Raw genomic sequence first — 21,362 nt, forward strand, 5'->3', positions numbered from 1 at the left:
CTTTTTTTTCCTTTTTTACTATCTTAAAAGTGATCCTCCTTGGACATGAAAGTCAACAACTCGTCCACACCTTCCAGAAATTCACATTCTCCACTCATCTCTTTCCTTTCCCCCATTTCTCAAGGCTGCTCTGTGTAAGACAGCACTTCTTGCAGGTAAGCATGCTTGTTAGCAGTTCACACCTCGCCTTATGAGCCAGGTTCCGTTCCATTCTATTTCTTTGTACAACTCTCTGGCTGCACAAAAAACAAGTGGTGGAAATACTCGCTACCCAGTTTCTGGCTCTCAAGGGGTTTTTGCAGGGGAGCATCTGCCTTGTATTGGTATTTGGAGGTGACGTTAAAGAGCGGTAGTTACTGTGACGAAGCGGGACTGTTCTTAATGTTTCCTCTAAATATTGTGGGGGTGCCTCAGTTTCCCCTAGGCAGTTCTTAAGTATCTAGGTGGTGGGATAAGGGTGTATGATTGTTGCAGAGCCCTAGAGGGCAGGTGTGTGCAGGGGTCTGGACACAGAGGGTTGTCACGGAGTCCCCGGGCGATGCTCTGGAACTGCTCCCTACGAAGCCAGTCAGTACTCTGGGGAAGTCTTCTTTCTGTGAGCAGCCTGTCTGCAGGACACACAGCTCACTCAACTTCCACCTTCCTGGGTCTGACCCTTGGAGCATTCAGCATCCTCTGCCCCTCCGTGTGCTTCCCACAGCCAGTCCGCCCAGGCGGGCTTCTGGGGAAGCCAAAGGGTCCTGCCCCCCCAACTCTGCAGTCAGACGTGACTCTCAGCCAGCCAGTAAAACAGAAGGTTTATTAGACAACAGGAACATGGTTTAAAACAGAGCTTGTAGGTGCAGAGAACAGGACCCCTCAGCTGGGTCCATTTTGTGGGGCAGTGAGCCAGACAACCACGTCTGCCCTTCACTCCATGTCCCCAGCCAGCCCCAAACTGAAACTCTCTCCAGCCCCCCCCTCCTCGGGGCTTTGTTGCTTTCCCGGGCCCGGAGGTCACTTGATTCCTTTTTCTCCAACCCTTTAGCTCTCACCTTGCAGGGGGGAAGGGCCCAGGCCATCAGTTGCCAGAAGACAGGGTGTTGGCCATTCTCTGTGTCTAGACCCCTGCACACACCTTCCCTCTAGGGCTCTGCAACGATCATACACCCTTATCCCTCCACCTAGATACTTAAGAACTGCCTAGGGGAAACTGAGGCACCCCCACACTATTCAGAGGAAACATTAAGAACAGTCCCGCTTCATCACAGTTACCAACTGCCCTTTCCACAGAAACCTTGAAATAAAAATCAAATATGCGCCAAACCAACAGCAGCTACTTATTCAATATAACAGATCACCATGCACATTACAGAGCTGTCAATCATGCCTTCCTGCTTTGTGGTCATCTAGAGCTCTGCCTAAATGTATACCTTTGTCATAGATTTCTTTAGGGAAGTATTGACTTGACACTGGTATCCAGTTATGACTACATACTCCCTCCTTCCCCCTGAAACAGGTGCTGATACTAGCCTTTTTTAGGGGGGAGGGGAATCAGATCACTTATTTAGGCACCTAAATATGGATTTAAGAGTCAAACTTCAGATTTTTTTGTAATCTTATCCTTGGTCCATATATCCAATCAGTTGCTCTGGTTTCATGCTAATGTGGTAAAGCAAGAAAAATGCATGTCCCATCAAGTGTGATTTTTAGGAGTTCAGATGCCATGCTCAAAAACCTAGATAGTATAGATTAGATACATGAGATTTTTTAAAGGCACTTTATTTTTAAATAAATGGTATTTGGAGATCATGAAACACTTCTTAAAACCATAAAAAAGGGTGGACAGAGGGTCCCGCTCAGACACAGTGGCAATAGATTCCTATTTAAAATACTTCCCATCTCATTTTTTCCTGTTTCATTGTGCATCTTTGAAGCCCAGCTGCACAGCATTTAGCCTCTTCCTTACTGGTGAGCTAGCACTTTGAACTACCCTCTTTTGTCTCATTATCTGCTCAGTGAATCACCATGATGCTGATAAGTTTCTTCCATACAACAAAGGCACCTGAATTATTCCAGCTACCAGGTACCTATTCGGAGCATATTCTGTGATTGATTAGTCAACAGTTCTGTCAGCAGCATGAATATCAAAACTAGAAAGGACCTCTGTCAGAAACAGGTGTGCCTGCAAACTCTGCTTATGCACATACAAACAGCTATCTGTCCAGGCAAGCTGGTAGGTAGGTGCACACATGTCTCATCGGAGTGTAAATGGGTCTTCATGTGCATAGATGTGGGGTTTTATGGGCACACACATATTTTTGTTAGCACCCCCATAGTTGAAAACCTCGGCCCTACAGCACTGAAAAATTGTAACTATAACATTGTCTTTTGATGTCAGACAAGTGTATATCATGTGCACGCAACGAATCTGCCCAAACTGGGGGAGGAGGGAAACAGGGGAGACACGCTGCTTTCCCCAAGCTCTCAAAGCCATAAAATAAAAGGTTAATGCAGCCTGCACTGGCGAAATGCCCATTTCAAAGAACTCCCAGGGTCAGCCAGCTACCGGGTAGCACTGTTTGTATGGAGTCCTGCTGCCAGGAAGCCAGAGAGACACCCAGGACCCCAGAACTGCTATGGAGGCATAGGGCCGCTAAACAGATCTTAGGGGCTTCTATAGGCAGAAGGGCTGCCTAGTCCTATTCTCAGGAGAATCCTTGTTCAATTTTCCTCCCCTATAAAGCGCTCCCCTGTGGCAGGGGCAGTCCAGGTGTTGATTTGGCATTCAAGCACTCAGACTGGCTCTGTGAAACTCAAGGTGGTCATTTGGACCACAGTTTTGTCACCTTATTGCGCTGTCTTGAACCCCCATAAAGGGGTAGATTATCGTCAAATCAGCATTTCCAAAACCAAACTCCAGGCAGAGGTGCCGAAGAGGGACTGCTGTGAATTTGCATGAGGAAACAGGGCACGACTGACAGCTTCCACATTGGCACAGGGATCTACTGTATCTGCTTGCTGTATCCTGACACTACTGTCTCCAAAAAAATCTTGGGTGGTTAGACACACCAGAGGGCATGTGCCACTTGATTTATCTGCATCATTTCCAAGTGGCTGGCAAGGAAAAGAATCTTCGTGGCTGCATTTTGTATGGGCTAGAGGGGAGCAATGTGGGTGTCAGGGAGGAGGAAGCTGCAGGGGATGATGAGGGAATGGACGAGTGTTTCAGCCGTAGTGTGGGTCCGTCTAGAGAAAGGGTGAAATGAGATGACACCAAGGTTTGGCTCTGAGTGAGACAGAGAGAATGGTGGTGTTGTCGGATACAGAATGGGAGCAGAGAGAGGGCTTGAGAGGAAAGACGAGTTCAGTTTTGGCCATGTTATTCATTGACACCGAGGCCTCCAGGAGGAGGCAGACACAGACTGAAATATGGGACGGGCTCAAGGGCAACAGGTCCGGAATGGGAGATCTCCCATCCAAAGGCTACAGAAGGAGAAGATGGTGGCACTAGGGTGAGGAGACAGCAAATGTGAAAAATTGGCAAGGGGGAGGAGGGGTAATAGGAGCCTATATAAGAAAAAGACCCAAAAATCAGGACTGTCTCTATAAAATTGGGACATCTGGTCATCCTAGGGGGCACTCAAGGGCAGAGGCCCATACGATCCCAAAGGAAAGAGGGAAAGGACTTAGCAAAAGAAACACTAAATGACCACAGAGGTAGGAGAACTAGGAAACAACAGTGCCAAAAGGACAAGGGACAAGATTTATAGCATTGGCCTGCTAAACCCAGGTTGTGAGTTCAATCTTTGAGGGGGCCATTTAGGGATCAGGGGCAAAAATTGGGGATTGGTCCTGCTTTGGGCAGGGGGTTGGACTAGGTGACCTCCTGAGGTCTCCTCCAACCCTTATATTCTATGATTTCTAGATGGCTATGATCAACAGTGTCAAAAGCTGACTGAGTACAGGCAGCCTGATTTGGCCTGGAAGAGGTCAGTAGAGACCTTGGTGAGAGCAGATTCGGTGAAGCGGAGCAGACAGGGATCCCCCTGGCCTGACTTCCGAGATGGAGCTGGAGGAGAGAACTGAAAGGAATGATTGTGCCAGTGTGTTCAATTAGTTTGGAAGTGTTAGGGAGATGGGTGGAAGATATTTGTAAGGATGGCAGAGACCACAACATGCTTGTATTTTGAGAGGAACAAACCAGAGGAGAAGAGAGACTCAGGAGGAATGAGAGAAGGTCAGAAGACAGGATGCAATCCAATCAAAGGGGCAGTAAAAGGGTTAGAGATAGAGAGCAAAGGAGAATCATTGGTGTCAGTGACAGGGGAGAAGGAAGGAATGGTGAGAGGGAGGGAGGGAGGGCCAGGAAGCAGGGAGCATTTCTTCAATAAATCCCTCTCTGGGCATTAGTTGCAGAGAGCAGCATCCTCTTCCTTTTGGCCCTTCAGCACTTTTCAAACCAGCTGGCTGTGCCTGGGCTTTGAGCATCTTGAGACAAGCTAAAGGTGCTTTAATACAATCAACACTGCTACTAACATAACTGTCCAGTACCCTCATGTGCCTCATCTACAATTCCTTCACCAATCTTTTATGAAAAGTCTATCTCCAGCTTCATTGCCCTAATAAGATGCAATGTTTTGTCCACTGATAGCTCTGGCAGGGGATGATGAAAGGAAGAGCACCGAGAGGAAAAAACACACGCATACACACTTTCTCCCCGCCCGACCCAGCCAGAGAAACTTACTGTAACCATTGGCACAATGTATCGCCAGTTTTTATTAAGGCTTCCAATGTGATCCATCTCTTCTCCTGTGAGATTAAAGTCAAACACCTAAAACAAAAACAAAAATTAAAGCTTTATTCTTGGACTGTGGTTGCCAGTGTCCGTAGCCCCCGAACCGTGCCACCCTGTCTTGTTCCCTTTGTAACAATTACAGCCCACCTCTCTCTGACCTGATCTCTTTCAGAGACCCGACAAATGAGGGGGATGGCTTGAAAACAAGGGAGGGTTGCACCTGCATCCCTCAGTATACAAAGACACAGAATGAAATAGCAACACCGAGAAGCATTGACCTCGGGCCCTGCAACAGTGTGTGCACGTACATTCGTACGTACGTACACACACACACTTTCTCTCTCTCTAGACTGGAATAATTTAAAATGTAATTACAGAATACTTTTGTCTGGACTTTAAAGGAAAAAACCACAGCGTAATATTAGAAATTCTAATCACTGTATTTAAATTTTAAAGGGCAAATGATTAAACACTGTGTTTGAAGGAGTATTACAAAAGAATTAACTATCATACTGGCAGTAATCATGACAGCCTCCTGATGCAGAGATTTCATTTCCCACTGGAAATTAGAGATCAAGGGAAAATCTCTCTAAACAGGCCAAATCCTGAAGTTTCTACTTAGCTTGTACTTAAGCAAAACTCAAGACTAAGAACCGAGTCAGGATTGGTCCTGTATTTTTTACATTTGTTCATTAACAGGCCTTGTAGCAATTTGAAAAAAAATTAGATCCAGGGCTAAATCTGGAGGTCTTTACCCAGGGCCTGATACTACAGCTCTTGGTCACATTGAATAGCACTCTATCACAGGCACAGTCCCGTAGAAATCAGTGGGACTGTTCCTGTGAATAAGCGCTACTCAATGGGCCAAATTCTGTTCTCAGTTACTCTATGTCCACACCAGTGTCATTCCATTAAACCCAATGGTATTACTAAAGATTTATACCAGTGTAATGGATGGCAGAATCTGGCTTAATTCAAGTAAGAGTTGCAGAATTACGCCCAAGCTTTTAATCTTATCCAGTCAAACTCCCAAGAAATTTTGCCTGAGTAAGGGCTGAGTAAAGATCTCAAGATCTGACCCAGACAGAGTTACCTCAAAATAACTTTAAAACTCTGATTTCCAGTGACTTCTAAAGTGAAGTGAATTGGCTCATCTGTATCTCAGGAAGGAGTTTCTTTAAAATTCTACTGTCACTAATCCTATTCCTGCTAAAGAATATAATTAGAACAGCAGCTGACTGCAGAGACACCCCAGTCATTGAATGGGAATAATACAAAAGAGTGGCAGTTCTTTCCAAAAACTGCTTTGCCAATATCATTTTAAGACAAATTATTGTTTACTTATCTAAGATAAGGGCAAACTCCTGTGCTAAGTTAAGAAAGACAAGGGATTTTCATCTAAAAACAAGAAGTGGATAATCAAACCCTTGTGTCACTTGAAACTTAAATGAGTTTTTTTTTTCCAAAAAATTTTCCCACCCGTCTGCGTGTACAGCCGTCTGCGTGTAACTGTAGAGCTGGTAATGAGTCTTGGGATGAGCACCCGGGTTTTTTTGTTGTGCAGTTACTAACATATTTTTTCTCCCTCACGAAAGACATTTCTTAAGCGTTTGCGTTGCTAATAAAAGTGCTTCTTTTTGGGGAAGAGCTCTTACCTGGAGATTTTGCAGAATGCGGGCAGGAGTGACACTCTTGGGAACGGCAACCACCTTACGCTGGACTTGCCACCTATTACACAGGGAAGGAAGAAAAACCTCAACTTCTACACATACAACCCAAGGGTGGGGGCGGGGTGGACAGAAAGCAAACAATTCCCTCTTTCACTTGGCATTGTATGCATTTTACATATATTTACTCCCTGCACCTTCAACCCCTTTCTGGGCACTTTATGGCTGTGAGGTAAGCTGGACATGGGTTTACCTTAGAATCCACCAACACCAATCTTGAGCAAGACAGAATGGTCACTAGACTACTTCACTGAGAGCTGCAGGTGATCAGGTTTTTGGGTTTTGTTTTTTGTTTTGTTTTGTTTTTTTTGGGGGGGGGGGGGGGGGAGAACAAGCTCAAGATGTCTCAAGCTGGACTGTCAAACCCTTTAGAAAATTTTGGCCCCAATAACTTGCATAAGGAAAACCAAGAAGAGACTCCAGTTCTCTCTAGTCCTAGAGCAGAATATCATTCTTCCTCTCGTCCACCTTCTACTAGCTGACTAACCAACTCCAACCCCACATTTGTGCTGTTGTGATTGAAGATGGGTACGACAAAGGTCAAAGCATACCACTAACTCCATCTTGCAAGGTGCTGATCACATCCCAGATGTTGCTGAGGTCTCTTGCCTCCCATTGACAACTACCATGACTCTTACAAAGTCCTCAGCAATGTATAGAATCAAAACCCTAGGCTGGCTTGTGCTGCAGCAGAAATAGAGGAGAAAATAGTGGTTTGCCAAGTGGAAGAGAGCTGAACTAGTAGGGAATTATGTTTTAGGGCTCTCCCTGGCTATAATACTCTATTGATAATAAAAATACTGTCTCAGTCAGAACCCCTTTACCCGTGTTCCACTTGTGTCAGCAGGGACAGTGCTGAATACCACCCTTTCTCAGAACTGTTCAGTACCTGAGGAGGATTTGAGCAGGTGATTTGCCATATTTTTCTGCCAGTTTTTTGATTCCAGATTCTTCTAGAAGTACTGGTTCATCAGGGTGCTTCCACATTCGATCAGGGGAGCCAAGGGGACTGTATGCCGTTACTACCAGCCCTCGCTTATTACAATGAGCTAATAGCTCATTCTGAGCAAGGTAGGGATGACATTCTATCTGTTAAAGCAATACACAGCCAATACACAGTGAGCAAACCTCAATAAAAAGAGTCAACAGCAAAACAGGAGTCTAAGTGCACAACAACAGAACAAAAAGAGGACTGAAGTCTGTTTCGGTTGTTGGGATTCCCATGATATAATAATTTACTGCTAGCAGGAATGAGAAACCACCTTGCAGGTTATGGCAAAGGAATTAGGTTGCACAGCTAACTAAGGGAAGGTAGCTGCGGATGGGGATTTCTACAAGTTACCCTCACCTACCTTGTATGAAGATATTAGAATTCTCTGTGCAAAATGTGAACTTGACTTCAGACTGACTCAGAGTCCCAACCACCTGTCTCCTGGTACAACATGTAATAGAGGATTTGACCAATTGGAAATACTTTTTTCCCTGAATTGCAAACTTCTTGCCTTAGCCTGAGAAACTACTTGATCCACTAAGAACTCTCATCATGCCCTAAAATGCATTTATTGAGCGAGCCTGTTTATGTAGCACTCAGTATAATGGAATGCAGCTGGTCAGGTTAATCCACATTGGGTCAGTATTCTGAACAGATTTTTAGAATAATTTTTCCATATTTTTAGATCAACTGCCTTCAGTAGCATTGATTACGAGGCAATGTTGACTTGTCCCCACACTCTAGCAGGAGTAGGTAAGATTGCCATTCCATGGCTTCATTCCCATCTCTTAGATAGCACCCGGGGGATTGTAACTACCCCTTGAATTGTGAGGGTGTGATGGCTATTTGTTACAGAGTGATCACAATCAGAAAATTGCTGATTCCCCAGCTGCTGTTACATGAACGTAACTGCAATGGCCATGATGGCTGGTTTGAAATCTATGTCCCTCTAGGACGCTGTGACTTTTTTTTTTTTTTTTCTTCAGAGGAGGCTCTTGCTGCTACAATCCGTGCCTTTGTCATCTCAAGGTTAAGCTACTGCAATGCACTCTGCCCATAACCCCACTCAGAGTAATGCTGGTGTGGAATGCAACAGCCTGCATGCTTAATGGAATTTCTCATCATGAATACTTGACACCAGTGTTCATGTTCTGCCCTGGCTGCTTATTGGCTTCCAGGCTGAGTTTAAGGTGTTTGTGCTGGCCTAAAAAGACCTAAATGTTCTGGAACTTTCCTACCGGAGGGAGGGCCTTTCTTCATGGCCCTTAGCAGTGCTAACTCTGCTCCTATGGTCGTACACCACCATGCACATTATTTGTGGTCATATGAGCTCGCTCCTCATATGGACAGGATCTGCATAAAGAATAGTAGACACTAATGTACCTTTCCTGCACAGACCTTGCCCTTTCACACAGAGGCCCATTCCCACTCGCCTGTCTTTGTCTCACCTGCAGTACAGCTGGTTTGATAGCAGCCATGCTGATGATGTCATCAATCTGACGGCTGTTGAAGTTGGACAGTCCAATGGCCTTCACTAGACCTTTCTCCACCAGCTTCTCCATAGCCTTCCAAGTTTCCTTATAGTCAGTGTAGTCAAAACGCATCATGCCATCAGGGTTCTTTGGGAAAAGAGTATCTCCTCGTCTACAACATTGCAAAGATACAGTATAAACACAGTGCACAGAGATTTTTATTATAGTAAATGGCCAGTAAAATAAATATTATTTAAAATACTCATAGAAGTCCAATACATGCTTTACAAGGCACTGTGTGAGTTAAGCCTACATGTCCTTCAGATTCCAATCTGCTTATTTACCATATGAAAAACTGGTTGATATACAGTGTCTTTCTTAGTCAAGGTAACTTACTGTAGAGGACTCAAAGGTATCTACCTACAATGCAGTGACTATATGAGATCATGACCATCATTATACACTCAAGCAACAGTTCACTATAAGGTGGACTATAAGGTGACTATAAGGTGGATACAAAGCTGGCTAGATTGTTGGGCTCAACGGGTAGTGATCCATGGCTCCATGTCTAGTTGGCAGCCGGTATCAAGTGGAGTGCCCCAAGGGTCAGTCCTCGGGCCGGTTTTGTTCAATATCTTCATTAATGATCTGGAGGATGGTGTGGATTGCACCCTCAGCAAGTTTGCAGATGACACTAAACTGGGAGGAAAGGTAGATACACTGGATGGTAGGGATAGGATACAGAGGGACCCAGACAAATTAGAGGATTGGGCCAAAAGAAATGTGATGAGATTCACCAAGGACAAGTGCAGAGTCCTGCACTTAGAACGGAAGAATCCCATGCACCGCTACAGACTAGGGACCGAATGGCTCGGTTCTGCAGAAAAGGACCTAGGGGTTACAGTGGACGAGAAGCTGGATATGAGTCAACAGTGTGCCCTTGTTGCCAAGAAGGCCAATGGCATTTTGGGATGTATAAGTAGGGGCATTGCCAGCAGATTGAGGGACGTGATCGTTCCCCTCTATTCGACATTGGTGAGGCCTCATCTGCAGTACTGTGTCCACTTTTGGGCCCCACACTACAAGAAGAATGTGGAAAAATTGGAAAGAGTCCAGCGGAGGGCAACAAAAATGACTAGGGGACTGGAACACATGACTTATGAGGAGAGGCTGAGGGAACTGGGATTGTTTAGTCTGCGGAAGAGAAGAATGAGGGGAGATTTGATAGCTGCTTTCAAGTACCTGGAAGGAGGTTCCAAAGAGGATGGATCCAGACTGTTCTCAGTGGTAGCAGATGACAGAACGAGGAGTAATGGTCTCAAGTTGCAGTGGGGGAGGTTTAGGTTGGATATTAGGAAAAACTTTTTCACAGGAGGGTGGTGAAACACTGGAATGCGTTACCTAGGGAGGTGGTGGAATCTCCTTCCTTAGAAGTTTTTAAGGTCAGGCTTGACAAAGCCCTGGCTGGGATGATTTATTTGGGGATTAGTCCTGCTTTGAGCAGGGGGTTGGACTAGATGACCTCCTGAGGTCCCTCCCAACCCTGATATTCTATGATTCACCCATAGACTCTGACCTTGGAAAATACTGGATTGAAAGAGAGAATGTTTGCCAGGACAGAGGTAATCCCTTCATAGTTTTTGAAGATTCCTACAGGAATTTTAAACTTCCATCTGGAGCCAACCTGCTACCGAAGGGACGTTGGTTTTACATTCATCCAGAAGAGGGCGCTTGGAATAGTCCAATATTCCCTTTCCCTGGCATTGTACTGCAATGTCAGCACTGGGTATGAGCTCAGCTCCCAGTGGGAATATGTCTTTTAAAAAAAAAAAATCACACCTTGCTGCTTCTGGGTTAGAAGTGTTTCCAATTAACCATAGCAACACATATAACACACACAGAATCCAGGTGGCCTGGTGGCACAACAGTGCACTGTGGGAGGGATACAACTGGATTCTGAGCAATGCAAGATGGGATGGGGGCTGACCAAGCTACTTAAGGAGCATCTCTGACCAGCTGCCCTGCTGTTGCCTCAGTCTTTGGAGACACACACTTTCCTAAGCTCTCCCAGTTGAAAGGAAAATGTTGGGATTGTGAAAATGGCAGGAGTTGGGATTGAGGAATCAGGGGCATCAGGCTGAGTGGGTTCTTGCTCAGGGTGTGGGTAGACTGAGCACCAAATATAATTTAGAATACAGCCTTATGAGATGCTGTAGGGGAAAAACAGGATCACATGTCAACAGAAATGCTCCTGAAACATGGTTTCACTTCTAGCTTTTTGTGTATTGGGGTGAGAAGATTCGTCCTCAAGACCCACAGACACTGTGGTTCTAACTACAAGCATCAGTTCCCATTTAAGTACAACCCTTCAGCTCAACTTCCCCATACAGCAGGTTTTGTTTTACATCTGATCATTCAGAGACTAGAACTTTTAATGCATAAATTACCTAAAGGGATATATTTAGTGCTGAACAGTCCTTTTTGTATCACTCACAATGTGGTACTCGTCCAGTTCAGGTCAAATGACACTTCTAAAAAATGGAAACACCTCTTTGAGCGCTCCCAGAAGGCAAGAATTTGAGTTCCTCTGAATCTGATAGAGAGCTGGCCAGTTGAGAGGCTGGTCTGACAGAGGGTCAGACTTAAGTCATAGCAGGTCACATTTAGTCCATCCTTCTACAGCTATAGGATTGGCCCCTACAGCGTATATGTAAGTGTTTTATCCAGTCCAGTATTAAATGACTTAAGCCCAAGCTTAAGCCTGATGGGACTTCACCATTCCCCTGGGAGACTATTCCACTACTAAGGGCTTGTCTACACTACCCACCGGATCGGTGGGCAGCGATTGATCCAGCGGGGGTCAATTTATCATGTCTAATATAGATGCGACAAATCGACCACTGAGCGCTCTCCCGTCAACTCCGGTACACCACCAGAACGGGAAGCACGAGCAGAATCAACAGGAGAGCATCAGCTGTCGACCTACCGCAGTGAAGACACCGTGATAAGTAGATATAAGTACGTTAACTTCAGCTCCACTATTCACATAGCTGAAGTTGCGTATCTTAGATCGACCCCGCGCAGTAATGTAGACAAACCCTAACAGATCTTACCTTCAGGAAGATTTTTCCTTCATAACAGGTCAGATTCTCAGCTGGTATAAACTGACATAGCTCCACTGAAGTCAATGTAACTACACCAGTTTACACCAGCAGGGATGTATTTCATTAATCCTGGTACTCCTAGTTAGGTCACTTCTAGCTAACTCACTCAGATCCCAAGGCCACCTAGTGCTGTGATTTGGGAGGTGTGACAGATATTATGGACACAAGGAATATTCAAAGGCTACTAGACCAACTTTATAGATATTTTATGTAATCTCTATGGGCCAAGGATTTGTTTAGCTCCATTGGAGAGTTACAGGAGTTTCCTGCAGTAACTAAAATCACTAGGGGATAATTAATACAAATTCCTAGGCAGTGTAAACAAATCTGGAGGAGTCCCCCACCCTCACCGCCCCCTGCAAATTGCATATATTAGTCTGAACTGGTTAAGGACAGCTAACAAAGAATTATGACTGTATAAAGTTACCAGCCTGACTTTGGGGGTGGGAGGAATGGCGGGGTGGGGGGTGTCACTCTCACTCAATCCAAGAACTGACATTACACTGTGACCAAAAGGGACAGGCCCGGTGGGAAGACTTTGAAGTACTTTGTTCCTATAATAATCTCCATGTGGAAGATGGATGTCTGTCTGGTAAACCAAAACCTGCATTTACTGTTTCTAACACGTTTTCTCTGTAACGCTTTTATTCTGAATAAATAATACTTTGCTTTATGAAGGCTGGCTGATCACTGGTTAACCCTGTCATTGCCCCTGAAAGAACAGGACTGCTGGTGCTGAACTGCAGTCAGATCTGCTAAAGTAATCACAGGGAATTGCAGCCCAAATCCCCTGTCTAGGCATCATCCCGAACAAGGTGAGGCCTGAGACTTAAGTGGGAGTGCCCTCCTAGAAGTAATGCAGGGATCAGAGGTGCAGTTATCTTGGGAACTGTGACAGTACATATCAAGTAATCATGAGGATTCCACTGCCTCTCTGAAAACTGGTTCTGCTCCCTAACTGCTCTCACATTTAGTGTAGTTTAAAAATCAGATAAGACTTAATTTCAAGTTTAAATGCACTATTTATAGCTTTATAATTGCAAACTAATGAGAACAATTATCAGGAGGAGATATCTATCTTCCTTGTAGATGGTTTCCACATTTTACTAATTCTAAAACTCAGTTCAAATGCAAAGAACTGGGATGAACCAGAAACATCCTTTGTCTGTTTGTCCTTAGGCAAAATGCACATACACCTTTGGAGGGAGAGCAGTGGGGGCCCAGACTAGATATTTCAAGCTCACCCTACTAACAACGTCAGGAAATATCTTGCAGGCAATATCTGTGGCAAGAAATTCACAGCTGCACAGTAACTAGCCTCCATTTATAAACAGATGGTCTGCACTACTTTTATATTTCCTGCTCTCCTCCCATGCAGAACTCACTCGAAGGCATGTGGCCAGTGCATGAGATACAGATCCAGATAAGCCAGTTTCAGATCTTTCAGAGATTTCTTTAAGGCTGGCTCCACATCTTCTGGGTGGTGCTTGGTATTCCATAGTTTTGATGTCACAAATAGCTCCTCCCTCTTAACAGGCTGTTAAAGACAGAGAGGAAAAAATATGGGCACAGATTCATATCAAAGGCTTATCTGAGTACAGTCAAAGGCACTAGTCAGAAGAGGAATGGCCACTGACTCCTTAGCCAACTCCTAAGGCAAACAACCACCAGAGTGTACTTAAAATAAAGAAGGGAGTATTTAGAACCTATTAATTAGATTTTTTAGAATGCATGGGATGCAGAATGGAAAGAGAAATAGATTTTTACATTGAAAAATAAAGTTCTAAAATATCTCACAGCCTCCCCTCCTCTCTCCAGATACTTTTTGAAACTTAATGGAAGTTTTGCAAAACCACAAAAATGTCTCTAAGTTCTCCCATCACTAATCTAAATAGTGTCCTCTAAACTAATTTCAACAAAAATTATTCCCACACACAAATTGGTCCGATTAGCCATTACTTAACTACACATGGCCAAAGTGGATAGATTATTCCATTAACGCAAATGTAAATTGTTATTTATTTATATTTCTGTTTTATGAATCATGCCCATGAGACAGACCCAACTAGCTTCTGTAACTTGCTGTGCTCATGACATATTATTTACCAAGAGGGCTATTCATGGAAAGAACAACAAAAATAAAAATAACCTCATAAATCTTCCTACTTGGACTTTTTTTTTTTTTTTTTTTGGCAAGTGCAAGAAATGTGTTTCAACTACTCTGTCCTGCTGCTTAAAGCCCAACATATTAAACAGGTATAAGGTTAAGCAACTTGATGTTTATAAATAAATAGAAAACGTGTACGTTGCATACTGTATACAAAGGGTGAAATCCTGACCTCATTGAAGTCAGTGGAAGTTTTGCCATTGACTTCAACGGGACCAGGATTTCACCACAGTCTCTGAAGAGAATATGAAACTGATACATAGAAGCAATAACTACAATTTTCTTAGTTTGTTTTTCCCATATCAATTTCACTGTTATTTTTGTGCTTGACCTATGGTTTTCAGAGAAAAATCTAAAAAAAACCAACAGATTTTTAAAAGTGCTGGTTATAAACCACTCTAGCATTTTAAAAAGTATCACTGAATGCACACTGGCTAGAAGAAGTTCCTGTCCTTCCCTGTATTGATTATTCCTGCCTATCTTGCACCAGGAGGGTTGGTGCAAGCTGGGGGAGAAAAGTTGGAGAGGACAGCTGAAGTGGACTTAAAACACTTAAATCAATGCTTCAGAGAGGTTGCCCAAAAAAAAAGCATGGAGGAGCTCCTTCCCCATTCAGGCTTAGCACACTTTTTCTATATGCCCGCCCCAGCTCCTCTTGGCTCCAGAAGTGAGGTGCTGAGTTTAAGACTCAGGGCTTGTATACACTTGAAATGGGAGGGGTTCTCCCACTGGCGTAGGTAATCCACCTCCCTGAGAGACAGTAGCTAGATCGACCTTATCTAGCACTGTCTACTGTGGGGGTTAGGGTCAGCTTACACTATGTTGCTCAGTGGTGTGGATTTTTCACACCACTGACTGATGTAGCTGGATTGACCTATTCTTTTAGTGTAGACCAGGCCTCACACATAGATTCCCCCATGTTGTGTTGCATCTAGGCTGACGAGCTCAAGTGACTTTTTAAAAACTATGACCAAGATTTTCAAAAGTAACTAGTGATTTTGGGCATGTTTATTTTTGGGTGCCCAAATTAGGACACCTTAAAGGGGTCCCTGAAAAACAACTGCAGAGCAAAAAAGGGCTCCTTCTTACTCATCAGGTTCCCTGTTTGCATTCTGATCAATCATCTGTTTTAGTGAGAAAAGATTTTACTGAAGTCTGGCCTGCAAAACCAGCATAGATCTGGGAGAGAAAATTCTACCTAACACAGAAATAACAAGGATACATTAATATGCAGAACCTTGCAATGCCATTTTTACAGAGTTACTTTTCAGGGTAGAGCTGCAATTTACAATCCAGTTTACATTCACCATTCCTTTTTCACCTTATCTGGCCCAACGCTCTCCTGAAAGGCTTCACCTATCTCTGCTTCATTGCTGTAAACTGGAGCACAGTCAACATGACGATAACCTGCACCAAGAGCGTACTTCACTGCCTCCTTCACCTGTAATCAGAAACAAATACAGATTAACTCAGCATAACCAATGGGAAGGGACGGTCTGGTTTATTTTGAAGAAAAAGCCATTTTTTTTAAAAAAAAAGAACTAGATGTGCCTCGATGCAAGAGCCGGACAAGTTGAGAAATACTCAAGAAGCCTTCTGTAGCCCTTGTGTTCATCTGAGTACAAGGACTATGCAAGGCAAGCACTGTTAGGTACTCCAGATGGAACAGGAAAGCATTGGTCCTCCATGCAGGCATGTAGAGCTCGCTGGCCAAAGATGGAGGTCACTCTTAAGGTATGGTACAACTGCCATATTCTCCTTGTGTGCCTAGAAGCTCTAGAAGCGCCTACTGGTATATTCCCAGCCACCTTACAGCCAGTACCTGTAAGCACAATCCATGGAGTAAGAGTTAGGTTTTAAATTCCAAAATTACTAGCGTACAGGGCTTCCAAAATTATTAGAGTACAGGGCTTTGTTAAATTCCTCACACCTCATTTCTGAAATGAAAGATGTAATCTTTATTGAGATGTAATCTGTTCCAATGCATGTACCAAGATCTCCTATAGTTTTGTTCACTTCCTATCTTCTCCTCTACTCCACAACAATGAAAGCCACTCCACTAACAAAGTCTCCTCATTGAAGCACTCACACACCTGCCGGGCATGCCTTAGGAGTGTAGTAAGCCTAGAGACAAGCCCGTAGAGTGCACTCTCCAGACTTCTCAGGTTGTTTTTGGGTAAGAAAAAATAAAAATTCAAATCCCGTTATTCTATAAGCAGCAAGTGACTGCTACAAATAATGATGGCCCATCCATGGGCAGAGAAGGTAAGACCTATACAGAGTCATCTTTTATCTTAGCTGCCCACTGGGGACCTTTTGGCCAGTAGTTATATACTGTCTTTTAGGATGACCTAGACCTAAACACTGAGTCTATTTTATCAGTGTGGAAAGAGTTAGCATCCTGTGGTAGCACAGGCTTTTGTGGCTGAGATATGCTTCCACCCATGGACACAGAGGAAGTTAATCTCTTCCCTCATTGTATTGTTGTTTTGCTACCTTGTCTGTGCAGACGGTAAACTTTTCATGGCAGGGACTGTCTCTTGCGAGGCATTTGCATAGGGTCTAGCACATGGGGTCCTGATATCTTTTCAGGGCTCACTGAAAGGTCTACACAGCAGCTGGGAGGGTGCTTCCCAGTGCAGGTAAACAGACGCAGGCTAGTTCCACTGGAGTTAGCATGTTAAAAATAGCAGTGACTAGCCACCCAAGTATGTACCCAGAGGGTCGGGCAGGACTGTACTCGGGTGACTGACCTGTGCTGCCAAGACCACACTGCTATTTTTAGCATCCTAGTTCAAGCAGAACTAGCGTAAGTTTGGCTCCCCTGCTCCGGGAAGCACTCTTGCACTTGCGTGTAGACATACTCCCAGCACTACCATAATACAAATTACAAAAATATTCTTAGGCGGTATTCCTGTAGGAAGAGTAAAAACAGAATTTCCACAGGATACAGAGACAGATAAAGAAGAAACAGTGAAACTGGATGATCTTTTAACTAATGTATCAAAGCACCTGCAATTTCCATTTCAAAACAGGTGGAATAATTAATACTGAGGAAAGACAATAAAACGTTGTGGTTTACAAGATAGATTTAAAAGATAAATCAAATATGGAGTAGACCTATTGGCTCCTGCTACATTTTATTTCTTTTAGTTGTTGAAAGGAAAGAGGAAGCTACATGCAGGATATTTTGACGAGGTTCTTTGGTGAGTTAAGACAATATCTGCATTGAAGAGCAAATTTGCCTTAGTCACTATGACAAAAAAAAGTTTTTCCTTCTTCAACACGGACAGGATTTATAGGCTTTACTTTCACTATGACAAATACTTTTCTGTTGAAATGGTTACTACAAACAATGCCTGGGTTATGAGATCACTCAACATGTTAATGTTTTATGCAGTCCAATCACTCCCAAAGAAAACAGAACAATAATGACTTATTGATCACAGGAAGCCATGGAGCAAAAGCATCTGCTGCGAGAAGGAACTTAAACATGTTCCATAGTACAGCTCCAATCCATTCCCTGTCCCTATGGGCAATGGTTTCTGTTAAGATGGAAGGATAAAGAGCAGGAAGATAGATGTGTGTCAGTAATTGTTCAGGAGAATGAGGATACAGAAGGCTAGATTTTGAAAGCTCTCTGTAAAAGTGCCACTGACAGATATTACAACTGCATGTAGGATCTTTGGAGATCATATTGTATGAAGTTTATCTATAATTGTGGGCCACTGATTGTGTCCTACTCCATCTGCGTGAGGTTACATCAGCTCCTCCAGGAACTAAAAATAACGGGGGAAAGGGTGGGTGATTAAGGCAAGTTGCTGAAAGTCTAAACAAACCCAGAGAGGTACCGCTCCCGGGGAGGCTTTCATATACAGGTTCAAACTGGGTTTTCAGGGATCAGACAAAGAAAGCCCTTTTGATATAATGAGGTTGAGTTTAAACTGACACAGAGCCTTCTTTCTGATCCAGCAAACAAGCAAACTTTTGTCCCGGGGCCCCAATCCTGCTGAAGGGTTGGAAAGACTTTGGCCTACGAGGATCCCATAAAACGGATGGGTAACCTCTGGTAAGCTTTTAGCCTGCATATAGGAACGTTTATTGTTTTTATATGTTTTCTCTGTAATGCTTGTACCCTAAGAATACATGTGTTTTGCTCTTTGAAGGCTGGCTGGAAAACGATATATGTTTAGAGCCCTGCAAATCTGCAGATATCTGCGGACCATGTTTGTGGAATTCGAATGGATGTGGATCCGAATATTGTATCTGTGCAGGGCTCTATATATATCATTGTAGCCCCTGGAGAAAAGTTAACCACAGGCACTGGACAATGATCAGACCTGCTGGGGAAATCACAGTGAGGTGCAGGACTGCAAGCCTAAATCCCTGGTCTAGAGGGAGAGAGATGTGGGTCTCTTCCCAAGAGAGGTGACACCTGGACCCTGAAACCTTAAAAGTGGGTGCCCTCAAGGAAGAACCAGGAGGAAGGGGTTGTCAAAGATGCAGTTAACCCTGAAATTGTGACAGTCACATCCAAACCAGCACACGAACCCCCATGGACAAAGTGATTTTCAGTGAGCAGTGCCTAAGAACAAAAAGCTCTGACATTCCTTCACAAGACAGCTTAAACAGGGGGGTGCCGTCTCCCGCCTACATATGCAAGTTAAATTTCCAACGCTGGGAAACCAGGACTGGTCATTTCACAAGACTTATAGATTTAGTTAAGATATTTGCATGTGTGTTCCCTGTCCTGAGAGCTACTAAAGTTTTCCAGTTTGAACTGCCTGAGTCACTGGTCCACACAAAGGCAAGCATCCTAACCAGGTTTCCAGATCTGCTAAAGAGGTTTATTGAAGATATTTCTAACCTGAAAACGAGGTTTGAGAATAAGAATAGTACTTAGTAGTAGAATTAATAATTCCAAGCTGTTATACAGCTCTACAACAGTAAATCTCAAAGTGCTTTACCAACAAAGTAAGCAGCAGCATCCCCATTTTATAGGGGGGGGAAGTATAGTGCAGGAAGGTGAAGTGACTTGCCTGCTGTCATCCAGGAGGCCAGTCTGAGACCTGGGCTCTATTCCTGGCTCTGACAAGTCCTACTCCAACATTCTATCTATTAGGCCACACTACCTCCATAGAGTGCTTTATATTTTCAAAGCCCTGTACAAATATTAACAAATTAATCTGATTGAAAAACTGGTTAACAGGGTTAGTTCTCACTTTGTCAGAGTAACAAGCATTCCAGAGAAACAGGTTTGACAGGAGTATTTAGAGGGTCAAAAACCTTGTAACTATGGGCTACCTGTGGCAGTAAAGGTAGCTATTTGCCCAAGGACAAAACTGGACAACAAAATGGCAGATGAAAGTCATTGTTGATAAATGCAAAATAATGCACATAATCCCAACTATACATATAAAATGATGGGGGTCTACATTAGCCGTTACCACTCAAAAATGAGATCTTGGAGCCACTGAGTGGATGTTTTCAGAGAACTATCCACAATGTGCAGCGGCAGTCAAAAAAGCTAACAGAATGCTGGGAATCATTAGGAAAGGGACAGACAATAAGTAGGGCTCTACCAAATTCATGACCATGAAAATGTGTCATGGATAGTGAAATAAGTCCTCCCCTGTGCAATCTAGCTATTGGGGGGAAGATGACTGGGCGACCCCCAGCCAGGGGCTCCTACTGTTCCCTGGGCTCCAGCTGCTAGTCCCCAGGCTGGGGAGGGACAGGACTTACTCTTCCCGTGCATAGCTACTCTCAGGGGGAGATCAGACCCACCTCTGGGTTCCTCCCCTTGCTGCAGGAAACAACAAAATGATGAGGGGTATGGAACAGCTTTCATATGAGGAGAAATTAATAACACTGGGACTTTTCAGCTTGAGAAAAGAGATAGGGAAAGGGGGGATATGATAGAGGTCTATAAAATCATGACTGGTGTGGAGAAAGTAAAAAAGAAAGTGTTATTTACTCCTTCTCATAACACAAGAACTAGGAGTCACCAAATGAAATTAATAGGTGGCGGGTTTAAAACAAACAAAAAGGAAGTATTTCTTCACCCAACACACAACCTGTGGAACTCTTTGCCAGAGGATGTTGTGAAGTCCAAGACCATAACAGGGTTGAAAAAAGAACTAGTAAGTTCGTAGAGGGTAGGTCTATCAATGGCTATTAGCCAGGATAGGCAGGAATGCAAACCATGCTCTGAAATGTCCCTAGCTTCTGTCTGTCAAAAGTTGGTAATGGGCAACAGTGGGTGGATCACTTGATGATTACCTGTTCTGTTCATTCCCTCTGAAACACCTATCATTGGCCACTGTCAGAAGACAGGACATTGGCTAGATGGACCATTGATCTGATGCAGAATGGCCGTTCTTACTTTCTCAAGGATCTCAAAAACCTATCCATACCACGAGGGAGATAAGCAAATATTATTAAACCCATTTTGCAATGGGTAAGCTAAAATAGAGTGGTTAAGTGGTTTGCTCAAGGTCGCATAGTAAGTCAGTGGAAGAGCTGGGAACAGAACTCAGGAGTCCAGACTTGTTACAGGATCCACTGTCATATTTGCAATTCACCAATTCTATTCAGCCCACTGCAAGGTGAAGTCTATGTAGATATTTATATACCCCTATCACAGTGGTAACCAGGCATCTGCACGGTTCCAAGCCATCATGAAGGGGCTGTCCAATGCTTTCCTGTAATATCACACCACCGTTCAACCACCTCATTGGACCAATGCTCAGAAAGGAGATGACAGATTCTAGGGGAAGCTATGGCAGTCTTTCTGCATCCGGGGAGGGTTGCTGCAATCCTGGAGTTCTATTTCCCATCTGTGAGTAAGCTCGAAGGAGAAACTGATTGTGAAGACCACATGATTGTCAGATGCAGGCTTCTGGTCACACTGCATTATTACATCAGAGTTCCTTCATTTGTTGCAGATGAGGAAACTAAGGTTACCTCTTCACCAGAATACAAGACCCACGGCTGATTCGGGCTCAGGCTTCAAAATTGTCATGTAGACGTTCATGTTAGGCCTGGAGCCTGGGCTCTGGGAT

At 43.9% G+C, this 21,362-nt stretch overlaps 1 protein-coding gene across 2 annotated transcripts in view; it reads right to left on the minus strand.

Moving 5' to 3' along the window:
• Positions 1-21,362, minus strand: part of AKR1A1 (aldo-keto reductase family 1 member A1) — a 46,682-nt gene that overhangs the window by 3,910 nt on the left and 21,410 nt on the right. For both annotated transcript variants that reach the window (XM_073357880.1, XM_073357879.1), the window contains exons 3-8: positions 15,620-15,739; positions 13,517-13,668; positions 8,944-9,139; positions 7,394-7,593; positions 6,433-6,505; positions 4,727-4,813 (exon numbers count right to left, since the gene is read on the minus strand). In XM_073357880.1, the coding sequence (XP_073213981.1) occupies positions 4,727-4,813; positions 6,433-6,505; positions 7,394-7,593; positions 8,944-9,139; positions 13,517-13,668; positions 15,620-15,739 (828 nt within the window). The remainder of the gene's footprint in view (positions 1-4,726; positions 4,814-6,432; positions 6,506-7,393; positions 7,594-8,943; positions 9,140-13,516; positions 13,669-15,619; positions 15,740-21,362) is intronic.

This window comes from Lepidochelys kempii, chromosome 8 (assembly GCF_965140265.1).
Source record: "Lepidochelys kempii isolate rLepKem1 chromosome 8, rLepKem1.hap2, whole genome shotgun sequence".
NCBI classification, from domain to species: Eukaryota; Metazoa; Chordata; order Testudines; family Cheloniidae; genus Lepidochelys; species Lepidochelys kempii.